Raw genomic sequence first — 15208 nt, forward strand, 5'->3', positions numbered from 1 at the left:
TTGCCATTCACTTTTAATCAGCTTCCTCTGAAATTCAATCCTTCTGCCAATGGGAGCAGTTTCTCCCTCTCTACTCTGTACGAGCCCTGCATGCTTTTGACTACCTTGAACAAATCTCTGAACCAGGGAGAACAGTCCCAGCTTCTCCTATCTATCTATTTATCCCTGGAACCATTCTCATCAACCCTTTCTGAACTATCTTTGAAGCCTTCACATCCTAAAGGGCACTGTACTCTAGCTGAGGACAAACCAGTGTTCTATGAATGTTTACCATAATTTTCTTGCTTTTGTATTCTATGCCCCTGTTTTTAAAGCCCCATATCCCATACATGTTATTAACTGCTTTCTCAATCAGCCCTGCCATCTTCATTGATTTGCCCTAATATACCTGCAGGTCCCTCTGACCCTGCACCCCTTTTAGATTTATTGCTTCACATTGTTCCTCCTATCAAAATGTATCACTTCACACTTTTCTCTGCATTAAATTTCATCTGCCACTTGTCTGCCCATTCCACCAGCCTGTTGGTATGCTCTTGAAGTCTATCACAATCCTCCTCACAGTTCACAATGCTTCCACATTTTGTACTATCTGCAGTTTTTGAATTTGTGGTCTATGCTCCAAATTCTAGGTCCGTTAATATAGATCAGGAAGAGTATCCAGTTCTAATACAGACCCCTGGGCCACTCCACTATATATGCCTTCCTCCAGTTCGAAAGTCAAACGTTCACCATTACTTCAAAAAAAATCTCCAGCAAGTTTAAGGGAAATTATATTTAACAGATTCATGTTGGCTTTCCTTAACATTCGTTTATCAAGTGTGGATTTATTAATTTTATCCCAAATTATTGTTTCTAAAAGTTTCCCCACAAACAAAGTTAAACTGACTGGCCTGTAGTTGCTCGGTTTATCTTCTGTAACCTTTTTATGAAGAAGGGTGTAACATTTGCAATGCTCCAGTCCTCAGGCACCACCTCTAAGGAAGATTAGAAGGTATTGGCTAGTGCATCCGAGAATACTAAGGGAAGTGGAATTTGCAGAGGCATCTCCGTCAATCCTGGTGATTTATCAGCCTATCTAAAATCTCCTCTTTATCAATTTTGATCCCATCCACTGCCTCAACTATCTGCTCTTTCACTCTCTAACTTTGGCAACATCTTGTTCCTTGGTTAAAGACAGATGCAAAGTATTCATTTGCATCTCAACCATGCCCCCTGCCTCATGAATAAATGTTGGTCTCTTATCAGTTGCGGTCTTTAATCACCCTTTTACTATTAATATTTCTATGGAAGGCTCCTGAGTTTGGTTTTATGTTAGCTGCCAGTCTCTTCTCAGCTGCCTGAAAGCAAACAAGGAGGAAAACAAGAAGGTGGCAGGACAGGTTGAGAGAGCGGTCAATAAAGCCTACAGCATCTCAAGCTTTATTAATAGGGGAATAGAGTACAAAAGCAAAGATTTATGTATAGCATGTTTAAAACACAGGTTTAGTCTCAATTAGGGTATTGCAGCCAGTTCTAGGCACCACACTATAGGAAAGATATGAAGGCATTAGAAAGAGTGCAGAAAAGATTCACAAGAATGATTCCAGGGCTGAAGAACTTCAGTTACGTGGATAGATTTGAGAAGGTGGAACTCTTGTTTTCCCTTGAAGAGAAGGTTGAGAGAAGATTTGACTGATGCATTCAAAATAATGGGTCTGGACAGAGTCGATAGGGAGAAACTGTTCCTATTAGTGGTGGGGTTACAACAGCGATGAGCTGCCTCCTTGAACCGCTGCAGTCCATGTGGTGTAGGTACACTCAGAGCTGTTAGGGAGGGAGTTCCAGGATTTTGACCCAGCGACAGTGAAGGAATGGTGATCTATTTCCAAGTCAAGATGGTGAGTGGCTTGGAGGGGAACTTCCAGATGGCGGTGTTCCCATGTGTCTGCTGCCCTTGATCTTCTAGATGGTAGTGGTCATGGGTTTGGAAGGTGCTGTCGCAGGAGCCTTGGTGAGTTGATGCAGTGGGTGTCACAGAGGCTTGGTTCTGAGAGTGTATCACACTGGGACTATTTGTGCTAAAGTAACATATACATATAGTTTCTCTCCCTCCTTCTGTGTTCCATGTAAGCTCAATGCAAGGTTGAGAAACAACACAAATCAGCAGCACTTTACAGCTTGCTAAACTCAACATTAAGTTCAGCAATTTCAGACACTAGCCTTTGCCCCAAATTTGTGTTCTCTCTTTGCAGGTTTTGGTTTTACTCTTAGATTCCCAGAATGGTTACAGTACAGGAGGCGACCATTTGTGGTCACAATGCTGCCAAGTTTTGTGCCATCTGCGATTTTTGAAATTGTGCCCTATACTCCAATTCTAGGTCATTAATATAGATCAGGAAGAGTACCCAGTTCTATTATGGACCTCTGGGGCAAAGGAGCAATTCCCCTAGTGCCACTCCCCTGCTTTCTCACTGTAACTCTTCACATTCTTCCTTTTCAGATAATAATCCCATTCCCTTTTGAATACTTTGATTGAACTTGCCTCCACCACACTCAGCCACTGCATTCCAGACCTTAACCATTCACTGCCTGAAAAGGTTTTTCCTCATGTCACTATTACTTCCTTTACCAATCACCTTAAACCTGTGCCCTCTGGTTCAGTACGGGTACAGCATGGTGTATAGTCTTAGATTGTGCTACATGGCATGAGATGACCTTCTGTTTTGGTCGGACTGTAACGGAGTCGCAGCATCGGAGAGTTTTCAAATTGCAGCGTGGTGACTTCATGGAAAAGCTTTGAAGAGACAGTACAGAGATGGTGCTCAAAGAAAAAGCTGGAAAGCAGACGGATCTCCCATGTTTAGATTGCAACATGTACCCTGTCTGTTCAGTGAATGGCACAGTGCATTAAGAGGACCATAATAACTGGGTTAGCTCATTCTGGAGAAGGGAGTGACCAGGGTGTGGGCCAGATCGATAGCAAACGAGAGAGAGACAGACAAAAAAGGACAAACAAAACAGTCATAAAATCAGGCCAGAGAAGGTTGCTGTTATAATAAGTGGCTTCGGGAGTTGCTGAACAATAAATTGAATAAAACGAGAAGGAAGTTCAAAGGGATACTGTCAAAATGTCCACAAAAGTCCCCACTTTAAATTGGAATGCAAATCACCTACTAACTGAATTCAGGATATTTAAACAGTTTACAGAGCTATGGTTTCTCAATTCAGGTGTGTCTGAACCAGACAAGCAAGCAATAAAACTTGGCCTAACAATTGGGAATGAAGGTCTACACAGGCTAAACACATCAGGATTAACAGCAGAAGAGCCAAAAGATATGGAGGACATTGGAAGACCAGTTCAGAATCAGGTTAAACTTCTGTGTTCATTGATTAGAGTTCGTGTCATTTCAATAACAGTCTACAGAATCCATAGACCACTTTGTCAGTAGGTGCAGAGAAAAAGGTGCATACTGTGATTTTTCAAAGACCGAGCCAGCAGACAGAATTGTTGAGTTGGTGATCCACTCCCACAGAAGCATTCCAGAAAGATCTGCTAGAAAAGCCCAAAACGTATAGCATTGAAGAACTACTCAAGGATGGACATAAGTATGAAGCGATCCTCACGCCGATGAAGCTTACAGGCCCTAAGCACAACCCCAATTATTGACACACTCACTAGCACACCCAAATCTAGCAAGTCGTGTGGAAGGTGCAGCCTTCTGCATGCGCCAAGGAAATGCCCAGCTTCCCAGCAATTCTGCAAGGCATGTATCAGAAAGGACCATTGGCAGCGGCAGTGTGCTAGAGCAAAGGCTGATGCAGCTACAAAGAGAACAGACCGTACACAACAGATACCTTCAAGCAATAAGAATGACCATCCAGTATCCCATCAGAAACTTATACATGAGGTGATTGATAAACCACAAAATGACGATGATGTGCGTGACAAGACGAAGAGTGGCGAACACATGTTTTAAGTATTTGTCAAGATTCAAATTATCTGTCTTTAGAAAGTTAACTATCATTATTGGCCAAGATTAACACGGGCAAGTGCCAACATACTAATCCTGCAGATTCTAAAAGACATGTATATACAGACACAGGCCATGGTGAAACCTACCGCTGTGAAACTTTCAGCTTACAATGGTTCACTAGTTCCATGTGGATGCTCTATAGTTCTGGAGTGCAAGTACAATCAATCCTCCTGGATGTCACAGATATTTTACACCATTGAGACTAAAGGCCGAGCAATCACAGGTCTCCCAGCATGCTGTGACTTCACACTAGAGAGAATCCATGGAATTAGTCAGATATCACAAGGCGAATCCACCTCCGAAACTAGAGAGCAACTTTTAAAACTGCAAGAGAAGGTGACCAACGTGCATGATAAAAATGCGGGTACAGAATTGTCAAGTTCAGTTGGGACAACAAGTTTGCAACCAGGATCCCACAGAAGGTACATGGCAACCAGCTGAGGTGACAAAGATTTATTCTGAAGCCAGTTCCCATGAAGTCATCACACACAAAGATGGGGTGTAACCGAGAACAAATCAGATCCATTCCAGCTCCACAACCACCGAACAGTCCTATTGCATCTAGGACAAGTTCCCAAATGCAACCAGGGACAACATCCAAGAATGACAATCCCACAGATCACTGTGATCAATTAAAGAAACCTCCAGACAAGGTTACCATTACAAGATGTGGGAGTACCAGCTGATTACCTCGACACTTTAGTGACTGTTAACTTCACCAATCTTATACACTTAGTAATGGTAACTAAACGTGAACATGTATTGTAAATAGTTATACTTCATTGGAAGGGGGGAAAATATCTTTATAAAGAAAGGAGGATGTTGTAATATGCCATTAAGAGATAGCCGTATAGCATCATTGCACAGGAACTGTCACTTCGTTTCACTGCACGGAGCTTCACTTCGGCCTGGAGTAGGACAGAGTGCACACACAGCTGTTCAGCCTGATGCCCTCAGGCTTTCTATCCATGTATATATGTTCACGTGTGCTTGTTCTACACAATGAACCCACAGTGTTTTGCACAATTCCTGATGAGCGATTGGTGCCTTTATATCATCATAACACGCATGACGATCAGCACCTTCTCAAGGGCAGTTCGGGATGGGCAATAAATGCTGTCCTAACCAGAGACGCCCGCATCCCATGAATGAATTTTTAAAAAAAAAATCTAGTCCTAGTATGATGCCCACTGCAGGACCAGTCTCCGTGTAATACTCACTCCACAACCACTGCCAGTGTGATACCAATTAGTCCCAGTGTAATATCTGTCCCAGAACTAGTCTGTTAGATTTGGTTCAGAACCAGTTCCAATACAATACCCACTCCAGAAATAGTCCCAGAGTGATATCTACTCCAAAACTAATCCCAGTTCAAGACTCGCTCCAGCACTGCTACCACTGCAACGTGCACTCAGCATAGCCCCAGTGTGAGACTTGCTCCAGAAGTAGTTTACCTGAAGCCACTGCCAATTTACTGATGAAGATTGAAAAAAATACCAAAAATACTATGGAAAACCATAGCTGTGAAGCAGTTCATATCCTGTACACCTCTGGATAGTCTGGGGACAGAATTTGTAGCTATTTATCGGCTTTCTTATCCCCAGATATTTAATCTGATTATCTTTGGTTCAGATATTAAGCAAATTTGTTCTTTCCGTGTAGCTTACATACTAATTCCAGTCATACAGACATATTGTGTTCGTGTAGTCACCCCCTGATGCTGAGAGGCAGTATATTAATACAGCAGGTTGACCAGATTCTCTCAACATGAGTCAGTATGCCCTATTTAAAGGCATAGACCCCACCAAGAGGAGGCTCACTTTTAGCTATAATTTGATATAATGAGTGTTTATTCAGGAAACATATGATAAGGATCTGCATCAAGTCAAAAAAATGATTATTATTGCTCAGTCGCACTTTCCTGGGGTCTTCAGTTTTCAATTTCACTATAGTGTTGTGCCAGGTGTGCTCCATGCATTTCTACACAATTTATTCTCAAGATTATATTTTTCAAGAATTCGCTGAGAAATCTGCAAAAGATAAGGATTATTATCATTTGTTTAACCAGTCAGTCCAATTTGAACAGAGTCTGCTGATTCTGTTTGTATCTTTACAGTGTATTTCACTATTATTTATACTTTTACATGTGATTAAATATGTTCAGGCAGCTTATTAACATGTTCTCATCTGGTTGCATTTTCCGCTTGAGATTGACGGGAGCACTTGACAGGTTCTCTAGCAGGCACGTTCCTATAGTTCAGGGTTCATTATTAAACGTGCCCATGCTAAACTATGCACAATAAAACAGAAAGACACATGTTTTGTTTGATGGGATGGTTGGCTGTTATGAAAACTATGATCTATCTTTGACCACAAGATCAGTGTTTGGGAAAAGCTTAAACTAAAGCAAGGTGCAATCAGCTGATTGCCTTCTTATGCATATGTAAGAAAGGGTTTTTTTTAAATATAAATGAGACCTGCCCATTTCACTCTATGAATTATATCGTCAGACATAGTGGCGTGGAGAGTAAAGTGAATATTTCACTCCATGTGTAGTAGACAATTTCAGGAAAAATCCAATTGACAAAATGTTGGACCCATAAATGTCGCACCACTGGGCAATCTCCTGCTTGAACTCTTCTACTCCCTATGGCTGCCCTTTGTTCACCTTGTGTTCTCCTCATGATGTGACATGACATTGAACTGAAACCAGGAGACGCTTCAGGTTTTGGAAGTATTTTCATTCTTGTCCAGTCCTGTATTTGATTTTATAAAACAAGAGTAAGATATGACAATGTGAATAACAGGACAAGTGCTCACAAATAACTGTGCACCAAATAATCTGAGACACACACACACCTAACACATGCATGAGCACAAACACTCACTCAAACACACATGTACTCTTACATTCTCTCTCACACATTTCTGTACATGCATAAACACACATGTACGTATCCATCCCACAAATAACCACATCCATTTCACAGACTTATGCACAGGAAAATATACACACATCACACAAATATAGACAGATATGTAACAACAACTTGTATTTAAATAACACCTTTAATTTAACAAAATATCCCAAGGTGCTTCACAGAAGTTATTATAAAGCTAAACTTGGTGCCGAGCCACATAAGAAGCAAATAGGGCAAGTGACCAAAAGCTTGGTCAGAGAGGTAGGTTTTAATGAGTGTCTGAAAAGAGGAAAGAGAGTTGGAGGGGGAATTGCAAAGTTCAAGGCTTGGCAGATGACGATGCAGCCAGCAATAGTGGAGCTATTAAAGTCAGGATTAGGGGAACACCAATACCTTGCAGAGTTGTGAAGCTGGAGGTGATTACAGAGGTAGGAAGGAGAGGTTTGAAATCAAGGATAAGAATTTTAAAATTGAGATATTGCTTAACCCGGAAGCTGGGTAGATCATGGGGGGATGGGTGACCAGGACTTGGTGCAAGTTAGGATACGGGCTACAGCGTTTTGAATGACCTCAAGTTTACATGGTAGAATGTGGGAGGATGGCCAGCAGTGTGTTGAAATAGTCAAGTCTTGAAGTAATAAAGGCATGGATGAGGTCTGCAACAACAGAGGAGCTGAGGTCTGTCAGGTGATGTTATGGAGGTCTTAATGATGGAGCGATACAGTAGTGAGTAGTGGACAACATATGCTATGCAGGAGAAATTATTGAATGGTTTTCACCTTTGCTGTCTTAGATGTATCCTCAGCATCTAGGCAGGATAAGGTCACAAACTCAGAGGTCCTACAGCATGCTGATACCATCAGCTTACACTCATTACTGAGCCAACAAAGCCTGTGATGGACGTTTAACCAAAGATTTTCCGTACAGTGAGCTGGTCACTGGGTCACAACCTCCTGGACATCTATTCCTTTGCTGCAAGGACACATGCAGCGGGATATGGAGATCACGGACATTGACACTGACAGCTCGGAGACAGTCACTGATGATCATGACCTCTGGAGGCTGACTGGATGGGCATTGGAAGAGGTGAGAAGAAGCAAGTTCAGCTGGCTGGGAAGGCCCAGCGAAAACAGCAGCCAGCGAATCATGCACCTTCTCGACCCACTCTTTTCCTCGGCAGCAAATGCCAGAGTGGGGCTCCTGAGCCACACCGAGTGTTGCTTAACACAATGGATCACCACAGTACAAGCCACCTTCTCACAAGACGGAAGGTTGCCAAAGAGAGATGGAGTGGCTATGTAGTCAAAAGCTCATCTTGGGGTCAAATATGACACCAAAGTTGCAAATGGTTCGGTTCAGCCTTAAACTGGTGCTAGGGAGAGGGATGGAATTGATGGATAGGGAACACATTTTGTCGTAGGGATCAAAAACAATGGTTTTGACCTTCCCAATATATAATTGGAGGAAATGCCTGCCTGTATAGTACTGGATATTAAACAAGCAATCTGAAACTTGGCGGCAGTGGAGGGGTTGCGAGAGGTGGTGCTGAGTTGGGACTAGGCATCATCAGTGTACATTTGGAAATCGATTGTGTTTCTGGATGATGTCCGCGAGGGACAGCGTGCAGATGAGAAAGAGGAGGGGGCCAAATATTGATTCTTACAGGACACCAAAGGTAATGCTACTGGATCACGAAGAGAAGGCTTTGGGAGTTGTACACTGGCTACAATTAAATAGATAGGAATGCGACCATGTAAGAGAGGCATTGGAGGAGGATGGTGTGGTCAAAAGTGCCAAAGGCAGCAGACAGATTGAGAAGAATGAGGAGCAAAAGATTACCTTTGTCACAATTATATAGAATGTCATATGACTTTGACAAGAGCTATTTTGGCAGGGATGGAAACTTGATTGGATGGATTCAAACCTGGAGCTCTGGGAAAGATGGGAATGGATTTGGGAGGCAACAACACATTTAAGCTCGTTCTAGGGGAAAGGGAGATTGGAGTTGAGGTGGTAATTCGTAAGCATAGAGGGGTCACCTGTTTTTTTTTTAAGAGAGGTGACGATGGTAGATTTAAAGGGGAGGACAAGTGCTTGAAGAGAAAGTTAATAAAATTAGCTAACCTGGGGACTGTTGTGATATGAGATGCTTGCACCTTGTATCTGAAACTACTGTCAGTCATTACCCACCTTGACAGGATTTGATGTAGTAGTCCCTTGAGTTGTGGGCAGTCTTTAAGAAGCAGGATAAAGATTAGATGTACTATACTTAGCCTCCTAGTAACTATCTGTATATAGTCTTATCTTCAAAGAATGAACCCACATTATTGAATCATCAATCCTGTGTATGATTGATATGTTTACATCAAAGAGAAGAAGAATGTAACATGGTGGCAGCACGGTCTTTGAAGATTTGACTACAAAATATATAAGATCAACCCTTCACACACAACAGAAGACAGGAGCTGCTGTGGAGATGGAACAACTACCAAGACTCACCCTGTGAAAGGATCCTGCAGCTTTGTAGAGATTTTACACACACACTACCCTCATTCTGGGATCTTACCTTGTTCCGGCCAACAGTCATCGGGTCCTAGTAAGATTGTTCAAATCTGAGAGAACTTAATTAGTAAAAGTCTAACAGCTCCACAGTTTAAACAAGAACAAAAAATAATCAATAAGCTGCAGGAGTCTCATTTTAAGTAGAACTCCACAAATAGTTCATTACTACTGAAGCTAAGTACTGCAGATTGGGCTGAGAAAAAGAATCTATCCAGTAATAGCAACTACCATCTAGAAGAGGGCTGTTTTTTTTTAAATGTTTTTTTTTAGATCATTGTTTACTTTCATTTTTGAAGCCTGTGGCCATTTTTTCACCCAAATCTCTGCTTGATGGGCGGAGCTTAGAGCTAAACCCAAGAAAAATCACCCAAGAGCTCAGCAGTGTCACTGTTGCTGTTGAGCAATAACATACACGCATCTAAGGCAGTGGACACTAAAGGTACTGCAACTCTAAACTAAATTAACTTTAAAAAACCTGGAAGAAACTTTCATAGCTGTCAAAAGCACCAGATAGCATTAAAAAACCCTGCAAAAAAAGTTAGAAGATGACCACAAAATTTCCAACTTTCGATTCGCAACGGTTTTCCTATCTGAATTTGCTTTGTTCCGACAACGTGTCAAGCTATGTTTTCTGCAGCTCAGTATTTCCAAACCAGATAAACAAGCCATTAAATTAAACTACTATCAGCAACTAAGGCTTCCACAGACTGACCACGTTAGTTCTGTCTGACAACCATCTTAAAATTCCAGAAAAAATATGGTTAACACTTGAAGATCAATTACGAATGAAGTTCAATCTCAGAATACACCATCTGGAATTCATGTCATTTAGGCAACAAACAGCAGAGACCATTGATCAATTCACAAGTAGGTGCAGAGGCAATGGGCACCTTGTCGTGGCAGAGCTAGCCAGCACGATAATCAATCCCGTGATAGCATCTCCCCCAATGGAAGTGTGACAAAAAGGCATCTTCGACCAACCCAGTGGTTACACTATGAAATAACTAGTACAAAGCAGACACAAATACGAAGCCATACTACTGGGTAAACAGAGTCTACAGTCTACATGTAATTCATCCACCATAGGCATGATAGGCAATGCAGACAAGCCTAATAAGTAATGTGGGTGGTGTGGCTTCATACATGCACCAAGAAAAAGCCCAGCTTTTAATGCTGTAAGAAAGGCATGACACCAGAGGACACTGGACGCACCAATGCAGAAAGCAAAGACTGGAACAAGTGCTTCAACATCATAAGAAGCCACAACCAGAAGTCAGACGAGTGCAGCATTCCAACCAACCAAGAGCTTGTACCAAACTGCATCAAGACAAAGTCCATGAAATATCTAGCCAAGCCTACATGGTCAGATGATGAGGATGACCAAACCATCGACACACAAGATGAGCCAACATTCAGCATTGGTGAACAAATAATGTACTGATAAAGTGGTACCAACAGAAGTCTTTGCCACCATCCAGATTATATGCCCACAGATGTAGGGACAGCATAACCTATATGCAAAACTGGATAATAGTGCAGGTGCAAACATTCTTCCATTTTGTACACTGCGGTACACTGAAATCTTTGTACCCTCAGAAGTAGCAACTGATAGTTCAACCAAACACTGCCAAACTCATCATGTACAATGACTCCAATTCCATCCCTGGGATCCATTACACTCGAGTGTTACTAGAAAAACTCACCATAGTCACCCCAGATGTTTTACATTATGGCCACCATCAGTCCAGTGATCGCAAGCCTACAGGCATTCAAGGACCTGCCCTTGCTCACCATCTATGATATCATCAAGACAATGATGAAGACCACAGACCACAATGCGCTTACACTGGGAGAAGATCACCTAACTCTGCTACACAGATCATCATCCAACAGGCTACACAAGACTGAACTGAATATGCATATCATTCCAAACTTGCAAACATCGCACTGTGGAAGCAATGCAGAGTTACTAACTGTGGACAACCTTCCCTAGCCATCACTCATTGATACTCCCCAGGAATACATGTTGTCTTGATTGAAAAACAGGAAGATGAAATATGCCCATGATCGGCATGCGGGTAATGAATTACCCAATCTGGACAGAAGGTTAGAGCGCAACACCCAACTGATGGCACACACAATCCAGTAGAAATCATCAGCAAATGCCCAGAACCGAGATCGTATCAAGTACAAACACCAAATGGCATGACAGTACAACAAAAGCAATGCCAAATCGGAACAATACCGTAACCAGCAACACTGAGTAACCCTTTGCGAATAGAAGATGGTCTAAGACACAACACAAACAAAGGAACCTGAACCAGCATTCTGAAAACGTACAGCAGGACCCAGCAAAGATCACTATAACTAAAGCTGCATGAATAAACAAACCACTGATATATTTTGGAGATTTGTAAATGTATTGCTCTGTGTTAACGTACATTTAAACACAATGTTATTTTGTTTTGCTGCCACGTAAATAGTTTGATTCTTTTAGGGTAAAGCTCTTGCTAGAAAAATAGGGGATGCTGTGATATGAGGTGGTTGCACCTTTAAGAGGGCATATCTTAAACTACTGTCAGTCATTACCCACCTCAACAGGATGTGATGTATTAGTCCTATGACTTGTGGGAAGCTTACAAGCAGCAGGGTAGAAGAGATCAGATTGGACTATACTTAGCCTCCTAGTAAATCTATCTGCCGAACCTTCAAATAAAGAACCCACATTATTGCTTCACGAGCTCTTGTGTATGATTGAAGAGAAGATAAGAAGAATGTAACAGGGGCTTGGAAGGGAATTTGGGTGGTTCACAATTCAGTGGAAATAGGATCAAAGGAGCAAGAGATGGGTCTCATGGACAAGATGAGCTTGAAGAGGGCATGAGGGGAGTTAGGAGAAAAAGATGCAAGTAGAGGCAATGTCAGGGAGGATTTTGGAGGGAGTTTATCCGGGTAGATTAAGGGAAGGGAGGGAACTGAAGAGGAAGCTGATCAGATGGTCTCAATCATAGTAACAAAGGTCCATGAGCTTCCTGTACTTGTTAATGAGGTGAGGATGGAGGAGATGGGGGAGAGGGGTTTAAGATGGTTTACAGTAGGAAGAAGAAGCCAGAGGTCATCTTTGCATTCCAGGATGATCCTAGAATTGTTGTGGTTTTGGCAGATAGAACAAGACCCTATAGTGCTTTATGTGGTCCAGCCAGATCTGACAATAAACGCACATCAATCTATGCAGTGAATTAAGGGAAGAATGCTATTAGATTTGGAATCATTTTCTGGAAAAGGCAGTGTTTATATGTAGTCAATTTAGATTGCAAACATGATATAAGTTTAAGTTAAATGATTTATCAAATATGAATTGAAATGAAGCAACAATGGAAATCCAAGCCAGCATATATCTTTGAATGACAACATTTGAAAAATCAAATCTGTTCCATAGACAAACATTTCAAACTGACATGCATACTCAGATGGAATAAATTACCTTAATAAAATTGCAATTATTTGATTTTCATTCAGATTGTAAGTTGATTTTTTTTGGTTTTGAGTTCCCCTGATTTTGATTTCAAGCACATTCCTGTCAAGTAAATTGGAGTTTTAAACATATTAATTCTCAAAGTGATTTGCAGGTGGTCTTCATTCCAATGTGTGCTACATCTTTACATTTGATTTTGTTTCACTGAGTAGATCTGAATGAGTTACAATCTCACATTTGTTTGATTTCCTTTCATTGGCCTAGAGTGGGCACCTATGAAATGTAGTATGTTAAAGCTGCTGTCATAGCCTTGCAGGGAGGAGACATAAAGGCCTCATCCCATGTCCATTTCCCCTCCATTCCCACTCTCAGCTCAGCTTTTCTATTCCTCTTTATCTTGCAGGTTGTCCATCAGGATCATTTAAACCAAACCAAGGAGAGGATCCCTGTTTGGGCTGTCCAATCAACAGCAGAACCACATCGGAAGGTGCCACAAGCTGTGTTTGCCGGAATCGATACTTTCGGACAGACACCGACCCACTTGATATGCCATGCACCAGTAAGTTCACCAATATTCTTGGATAGAGGCAGATATGGAGAGACAGAAAGGGGCGGCATAGAATCATAGAATGGTTACAGCAAAAGAAAATGGCCATTTAGCCCATTGTGTTAGTGCCGGCTCTCTGCAAGAGCAACTCACTTGGTGCTACTCCCCTGCCTTTTCCCCGTAGCCTTGCAAATTTTTCCTCTTCAGATAATGATCCAATTCTCTTTTGAAAGTCATGCTTGAATCTGCCTCCACCATATTCTCAGGCGGTGCATTCCTGATCCTGATCACTTGCTGAGTTAAAAGCATTTCTCCTCATGCCACTGTTACTACTTTTGCCAATTACCTTAAGTCAGTGTCCTCTGGTTCTTTATCCTTTGACCAATGGGAACAGTTTCTCCCCATGTCCAGACCCCTAATGATTTTGACCTCTATCAGAGCTAGAGACAAATGGAGTGGCAAACATGGGCGGCAATGGAGAAGCAGACACAGGAGCTGGGATTAAGGCAGTCATGGGGACAAACTGGGTTCAGATTTATCTCCCACTGCATTCCCATTGTAACTACCTCTTTTCATATGTCATAAATCAGTTTCAGTTTTACTGGAGAAATGCATTAAAAAGAAAGCTGAAATTATATCCAACTTCTCTCAACCTGAGGGTGGCTGAAAGTACATAACCGGCAATGGACTACTTTTGAAATGTCATCACTGTTGTAATGATTGTGTTTCTGTGAAATACAGCAATTAATTTGTGCACAGAAAGCTCCCACAAACAGGAATATGGTAATTACCAGTAGTTTGTCTGCTTTGGGATAAATATAGACCAGGGCATCGAGGATAACTTCCCAGATATTCAAAATAGTGGAATGGGATCTTTCCCAACCATCTGTGAAGACAGACAGGATCATGGACTAATGTCTCATCTGAAAAACGTTAAAGAAAAATTTGGAAGAAAAGTTTTACTAAGAACAGAACTAAGCAGCTTGGATACTTTATTACGTTAAAGACATTATAAGCATGCATGGTGTTGTGGAATCCAGAAAGTGGTCCCGAAATCAAGCTAGCCTCATGTTTGTGCACATTTCCATTGGCACTCCCATACCTCAGGGTGCCACCCACCCTGATCCTGCTTCTTCCTAAATTAAACGCAAAGTATTGCAAATGCTGAAATTGTTTTTAATTCTTTTTTTATGGAATGTGGGTGTCGCTGGCTAGGTTAGCATTTATTGCCCATCCCTAATTGCCCTTGAGAAGCTGGTGGTGAGCTGCCTTCTTGAACCGCTGTAGTCCATGTGGTGTAGGGACATCCACAGTGCTGTTAGGGAGGGAGTTCCAGGATTTTGACCCAGTGACAGTGAAGGAACGGTGATATATTTCCAGGTCAGGGTGGTGAGTGGCTTGTAGGAAAGCTTTCAGCTGGTGGCATTCCCATGTGCCTGCTGCCCTTGTCCTTCTAGATGGTAGCGGTCATGGGTTTGGAAAGTGCTGCCTAAGGAGCCTTGGCGAGTTCCTGCAGTGTGTCCTGTAGGTGGTACATACTGCTGCTACTATGCACTGGTGGTGGAGGGAGCGAATGTTTGTGGATGTGGTGCCAATCAAGCGAGCTGCTTTGTCCTGGATGGTGTCGAGCTTCTTGAGTGCTGTTGGAGCTGCACTCATCCAGGCAAGTGGAAAGTATTCCATCACACTT

The 15208-nt window shown here is 42.1% G+C and overlaps 1 protein-coding gene across 3 annotated transcripts in view; it reads left to right on the forward strand.

Annotated features, from left to right (window-relative positions):
* LOC144690622 (ephrin type-B receptor 2) overlaps positions 1-15208 on the forward strand; it is a 1056594-nt gene that overhangs the window by 609893 nt on the left and 431493 nt on the right. For all 3 annotated transcript variants that reach the window (XM_078558305.1, XM_078558307.1, XM_078558306.1), the window contains one exon: positions 13375-13530. In XM_078558305.1, coding sequence (XP_078414431.1) covers positions 13375-13530 — 156 coding nt within the window. The remainder of the gene's footprint in view (positions 1-13374; positions 13531-15208) is intronic.

The sequence above is a fragment of the Cetorhinus maximus genome, chromosome 15 (assembly GCF_964194155.1).
Source record: "Cetorhinus maximus chromosome 15, sCetMax3.hap1.1, whole genome shotgun sequence".
Lineage (NCBI taxonomy): Eukaryota > Metazoa > Chordata > Chondrichthyes > Lamniformes > Cetorhinidae > Cetorhinus > Cetorhinus maximus.